This window comes from Rhinopithecus roxellana, chromosome 13, assembly GCF_007565055.1.
Source record: "Rhinopithecus roxellana isolate Shanxi Qingling chromosome 13, ASM756505v1, whole genome shotgun sequence".
Lineage (NCBI taxonomy): Eukaryota > Metazoa > Chordata > Mammalia > Primates > Cercopithecidae > Rhinopithecus > Rhinopithecus roxellana.
In genome coordinates this window covers 34817103-34823770 of record NC_044561.1, presented here as the reverse complement: position 1 = coordinate 34823770, position 6668 = coordinate 34817103, and the positions used below count along the sequence as shown (strand labels likewise).

General features: G+C 44.6%; 1 protein-coding gene across 6 annotated transcripts in view; it reads right to left on the bottom strand.

Annotated features, from left to right (window-relative positions):
• Positions 1-424: 424 nt before the first annotated feature.
• APP (amyloid beta precursor protein) overlaps positions 425-6668 on the bottom strand; it is a 286842-nt gene continuing 280598 nt past the window's right edge. For 3 of the 6 annotated variants that reach the window (XM_010383436.2, XM_010383438.2, XM_010383440.2), the window contains one exon: positions 425-1647. In XM_010383436.2, the coding sequence (XP_010381738.1) occupies positions 1546-1647 (102 nt within the window). In that variant the 3' untranslated portion in view covers positions 425-1545. The remainder of the gene's footprint in view (positions 1648-6668) is intronic. The other 3 variants (XM_010383437.2, XM_010383439.2, XM_010383441.2) reach the window with 1 other exon arrangement.

Sequence of the window (6668 nt, the reverse complement as noted above, 5' to 3'; positions counted from 1 at the left end):
GATCACACCACTGCACTCCAGCCTGGGCCACAGAGCGAGACTCCGTCTCAATAAAAAGCAAACAAACAAACAAAACCAAAAAGAACAAAAAGAAACTCTGTTTAATAGATAACAATCAGCTGTCTTAATTTTTATTTCCCTGGAACTTTTCCCTTTGTCTCTCATTTGGGTCAAACTTGAGGGCCAAAATGTGGAAGCAAAATATTTTAGATCAAGTAAAGACTGTAAATTAGGTCTAGGAAATATTTTCCCAGCACTGGGAGACACAAGTTGGCCCTAACTTCCTACTCAGACTTGCAATTAAGACACAACAGGTGTGGGTACTCAACATGAGAAGATTTCTCACTGGGTAGCCACAGTTCTTACTGTAGATCAGTAAATGGTCAAGATTGTTACCATAGAATCATTCACACCAGCACAATGGTGCTCCTCCAAGAATGTATTTATTTACATGAAAACACCATTTTATACAAATTGAAGACACATCTTAAAGAAGGGTTTGTCCAGGCACGCCTTCCTCCTTCCCTTATATTGCCACTTCCATTTTCATCTTCTGTTGTATCACAAATAAAACTTCAGACTGGTTAAAGAAAATTGAATCTGCCTCTTCTCTCCCCACCCAGAATTACTTTGACTGTTTAATGTCTGGAGTCATCCTTCAAAGAAAAGTCTTGCCCAGGGTTATTTTATTTAATTTATTTATGTAATACAGTATAGAAAGCGATCATGTCATAAGCAATGATTCTGTACAATCATCCTGCAGAAATTTTTTTTGGAGAATTCTTGGTAATTTAAGACCAGCAGAGCACCCCTCCCCACCCACCCCGTAAAAGTGCTTACAATGAACAGGGATTCTTTTCTTTATCAAAGACCCAAAGATACGTGGACAAAAAAAAAAGCTTGAAGTCTCAATGCCTAATGTGTGCACATAAAATAGGCACAAAGAAACAAACGTGTATCCTCTTAATTCCTATATCACAAATAGAGCAGAAGCAGCAATCTGTACAGTAAAATGCAATCATGGAAAAAAAATCTCTCTAAAGCATCTGAAATACTTAAAAATGTTTAACTTTAGAATGCATAGTGATCAGGAAAGGAATACTTAGGCAAGAGAAGCAGCTAAACTCCCACGTTCACATGAAGCATCCCCCATCGATTCTTAAAGCATATGTAAAGTAGGACTTAATTGGGTCACAAACCACAAGAATAATATACAACTGGCTAAGGGGCTATGTGATAAATAATCAGGAGAGAATCTATTCATGCACTAGTTTGATACAGCTAAATTCTTTACAGTACACAAAACCCATTAATAATGTAGTGTAGAGACCAAAATGTAAAGAGAGAGAGAATACATTACTGATTTGTGGATTAATTCAAGTTCAGGCATCTACTTGTGTTACAGCACAGCTGTCAAAAGGCGATAATGAGTAAATCATAAAACAGAGGGGTTTGTTTCTTCCGACAGTATTCTATAAATGGACACCGATGGGTAGTGAAGCAATGGTTTTGCTGTCCAACTTCAGAGGCTGCTGTGGCGGGGGTCTAGTTCTGCATCTGCTCAAAGAACTTGTAGGTTGGATTTTCATAGCCGTTCTGCTGCATCTTGGACAGGTGGCGCTCCTCTGGGGTGACAGCGGCGTCAACCTGAAAAACAAGGAAGAGGAGAGCTGAGTAAAAAATAAAAATCAATCCTTTAAGGGTGAACATGGAGAAGCAGTAAAAAGATAAGGAGTACAGTATTCTTCATTGCAGAACACCCATGATTTTCTCCCCCACTTTGATATCTTGGAGAAGAACGCCTTTGCCCACCAGTTATACAAATGCTGTGCTCCATCTAGCCACCAGGTGGCGGTGGAAACCTTGGCGCGCTTATGAAGTGTCCAGTGGTTGTTTCTGGTTCTCCAACACCACAGTAAGTGGATAAACCCAGTGCAATGGTATTTTTTCCTCCCCTGTTGGCTCAATAAAGGACAAATGGTGTCAATGAAAGCCTGTTTTACTTGGAAGTGTTTTGGTAAGATAGATAAAACCACAAGAGTATCATGGAGGGGGATTCAGCAAAGTATACTGTATCTTGGGTGACACTCAAATCTGTGTAGAAAAATACTCGATTTCCTGGACTGCTGAATATCTTCCCATGCTGATTTTAGTCTAGTCCGTTTCTATCAAATTTTGTGTTTGTTAAAATGTTAAAGAGAGGTTTGAGAATCATTTAATTAAAACAATAACATACATATGCCAAAGGGGGCTATTATTTGGCACAAGAAAAAAGGAAGAGCAAGAACAACACCATTCTAGATTATGTAATTTTCAAAAAACTGAGAATTAAGATACTATAGAATTATGTTCAGCTAAAAGTTTAAAATCAGACCCTCTCTGTTAATATGTTGCTTTACCTCTAACTAAGGTGAGGCCAGTAACTGAAGATGTTTTCCTCCCCTTGTCACTGTTAGAGCTGTGTGGGGAATTTACTCTCTGCAGGTTGGGCAGGGTACTTACCACTACAACGTGGGCAGTGGCTGTTCTTGTTTTACTATATTTGTTATACCTCTCCCTGTTCACAGAAGACAGGAGGTCCTTAACTCTGCTGAATGATTAACAGCTTACTTTTTTGTCTGTTAAAATTCCTTTTTTGTAAAACCATGGTAAGATGGAAGAGAATAAATACAAAATCATTAGAATGAAAAGAAAAGGCACGTTTTCCAGAGAAAAGTTCGGATGTACCATACAGAAGATAGTCCTTCAAAGGGATATTCCCTAGAATGGGCTACTCATTCATCTCTGGGAGAATATTTCAGGCCCATTCCCCCTTGCTGAGTGTTGCTAAGTGACATTCCCCCACTTATGTAGCTTTTCCCCCTACACACCCTGTCTGGCACAGATCTGAGCCTACACAGCAATGCCCCTGAAGCCAAGGAAGAAAAAGTACCAGTGAGGACGTGATGTCAGCAGTAAGACATGAGGTCTCGAGATGGAGCTAGATATGTCATGACTAGACCACTGGCTGATAATAATTCAGACTAAAAGATCTGTCAATATGGTTGGGTGCAGTGGTTCACGCCTGTAATCCCAGCACTTTGGGAGGCTGAGGTGGGTGCATCACTTGAGGTCAGGAGTTCGAGACCAGCCTGGCCAACACGGTGAAACCTTGTCTCTACTAAAAATACAAAAATTAGCCAGGCGTGGTAGTGCACACGCATAATCCCAGCTGCTCCAGAGGCGGAGGCAGGAGAATGGCTTGAACTTGGGGGACTGAGTTTGCAGTGGGCCAAGATTGTGCCACTGCACTCCAGCCTGGGCGACAGAGTGAGACTCCATCTCAAAAAAAAAAAAAAAAAAAAAGGGCCAGAGGTGGTGGCTCACAATCCCAGCACTTTTGGGGGGCCAAGGTGGGCGGATCACAAGGTCAGGAGTTCAAGACCAGCCTGGCCAACATAATGAAACCCCATCTCTACTAAAAATACAGAAAAAAATTAGCTGGGCATAGGGTGGCATGTGCCTGTAGTCCCAGCTACTCTGGAGGCTGAGGCAGGAGAATTTTTTGAACCTGGGAGGCGGAGGCTGTAGTGAGCCGAGATCGCACCACTGCACTCCAGCCTGGGCAACAGAGGGAGACTCTGTCTCAAAAAATCTGTCAGTATAATCAGGTCCCCCGTGGTCCCTTGGTACAGCCCCCCTTCATGAAGTGATTGACTCTTTTCAGTCTGGGAATGAGGTGGAATGACTAGCAGCGGCTCATCCCAAGGCAGCTGGAATAGGTAGAGATACAGCTCCCTCGTCCCTTGGGACAGAGTGTTCCCTCCATCACGTGCCCTGATTCTTTTTTTTTTTTTTGAGTTGGAGTCCTGCTCTTGTCGCCCAGGCTGGAGTGTAATGGTGCAATCTCGGCTCACTGCAACCTCTGCCTCTGAGGTTCAAGTGATTCTCCTGCCTCAGCCTCCCGAGTAGCTGGGATTACAGGCACCTGCCACTACGCCTGGCTAATTTTTGTATTTTTAGTAGAGACGGGGGTTTCACCATGTTGGCCAGGCTGGTCTGGAACTGACCTCAGGTGATCTGCCTACCTCGGCCTCCTAAAGGGCTAGGATTACGCCGTGAGTCACCACGGCCACGTGCCCTGATTTTCAAGTTCCCATTTATGGAGAGACTGTGTACCACTGTGAATCCCTCCAATCTACCATCCTATGGCTCAGAGCTGCCTGAGTTCCCCTGCAAACTCTCATGTTACTCCAATGACAGACCTAGGCATCTCCCCTTAGCACACTCCTACCAACAAGCTCTAACCAAGGCCAGTCCTCAGAGGACACTACTCGAATGGATGCTCAGCTTCCCTGTCCCTCTGGGAGCAAATCACAGATGTTTTCCTCATCTTCTCCTCTGTCCTTTCATCTGCACTGTTGTCAACAAATGAGGTCACCTGGCTTTAACTGGTAACTGTGTAATTAGCCTCCAACCTGTAAGTTAAAACACCATGGTTAAAGATTAGCACCAATCATGAGAGAGTTCATTCACCCTGTAAATCTGCGTGCCAGGAGACAGCCTATCTGCAGCAGTATGCCATTTGAACTTGGGCATCATTTCTGCTCCCCGTCATCTCGTAACTGAGATCTCAAAGAATGCCCAGGTTAAAAAAAATTATCTTGCTTAGGAGATTAAGCACAAAGCTGCTATGTTTCTGATTGTAGAAAAAAGCCCCCATGCTGCTTCACTATTGGAATACTATGCTTTCATCTCTTCCAGGAGGCACATCCACCATCACACTCGCTGTCAACCATCATTTGCATGCGTCAGGGGCAGGGGCACACCTGGCAATTTGATAGGTTTATCTCCTCTTCAAACTCCAAAGCCAAACACCTCAGAGTCCCCGGCTAGAGAGGCGAGGCTCCAAGGCTGGGGCACAATCCAGGCCTCTCACTCTCCTGTCTTTTCTTGGCTTCCCGTTTCGCTACTCGCTAATCCTATTACCTTTTGCCACTGAGAGGACAGTTACATTTTGCCATTCCTGCCATGGAGCAGCTTGGCCCTCAGACCTCAGACGGCTCAGGAGCTACAGGAGAAGGGATTATCTTGACAAAAGGGCATCCAAGGAGTATGGATTGGATCTTTAATCTCCAAGCCCTTGAAAGCTAGATGTGAAAAACTGAGTACTCATGTCTATGGATAAAGTTACCGCTAAAGGAAGAGCAGCAGGTAAGGGTAGCCTTCCTCTCCAGCAGGCTCACCAATCTCTTCCTCATTGCTAAGCTACAGCAGTGGCAAGGGCCACCAGGTGAAGGCCAGCCCCACCATGCCCCTGTGCAGACAGGGCCTCTGCATGGATGCAGTATTTCTTCTCTTAAAGCAGAGCCAGGGGAGGTTTGAGCCCGTGGTGCTTGTTCTGGAAGGAATAAAACAATGAAGTTGGCCGGGTGCGGTGGCTCATGCCTGTAATCCCAGCACTTTGGGAGGCTGACAGGGGCGGATCACAAGGTCAGGAGATTGAGACCCTCCTGGCTAACACGGTGAAACCCCGTCTCTACTAAAAAAAAAAAAAAAAACAAAAAACTAGCCGGGCGAGGTGGCGGGCGCCTGTAGTCCCAGCTACTCAGGAGGCTGAGGCAGGAGAATGGTGTAAACCCGGGAGGCGGAGCTTGCAGTGAGCTGAGATCCAGCCACTGCACTCCAGCCTGAGTGACAGAGCAAGACTTTGTCTCAAAAAAAAAAAAAAAAAAAAAAGACAGTGAGGTCAGGGACAGAATTTCCATTTTTCCAACCAAGTAGGAACATCTGTCACTCTGGGATGAAGACACACATACCTGCAACCACTGAATATTCATTCTCTTCCCAGACTGCCTGGAATACACAGCAGCAGGAACTGATCTGAAGTCTTCATTTGGCTCTCAGTACGCTGCACCTTCCTGAGATCTCGGTCCCTGCACTGCATGGCGGCACGGCTTCAACTGGCTGCTGCCTATGACACACGCTGAAAAGGGCTGAGCCCAAACAGCCTGACCCGCCTTGTCCTAAAATAGCTTTGAGGAGAACTTTTGACACTCTTTGGCTTACCTCCATACCCCCTTACCCTTTTCTCCCTTTCTCCCTGAACCTGATTCATTGGAACCATTTAGTCCTTCACTGTATCCAGAGTAATTTAGAGCTCAGCTATCCGCCTGTAGGGACAACATTCTATTTGGGTGTCCTTAGTTTCCAGGTCTCCTCCTATTGTCCCTAGAGTATTTACATGGAGGTGTGTGAGCTAGGAGGAGAGGCAGGAAACGCTACGTTTACATTTTATTACGTACAGTAACCAGCAGGATGTGGATTGACAGATATCCTTTTATACAAGGGACTGAATCAGGCCAAATGACAAAATCCTGTCATTGAGATGGGCCAGACAAGTAAAGGAGGGTAAGGGAACTAAGGCGTACAACATAACAATACTGTGACACATCAAAGGAGCCACAAGTATGTGGAAAAAAAAATAAAAGCAAAGAAAACAGCCAGGAAGTTTTCAAGCTAGTGACTTATCCCTCCTAGTAACCTCCCAGTAATTGCTTTCTACTTAGTTGTGTAGATGCTTGTTTTCCTAATTTTGATGCCATCTCTTTTTAGTTATATATAAAACTAGAAAGCAGTTGACTGTGTTTATTGCCAACATCAAGCAATTCTTCAGGCAGGTTCAGGAA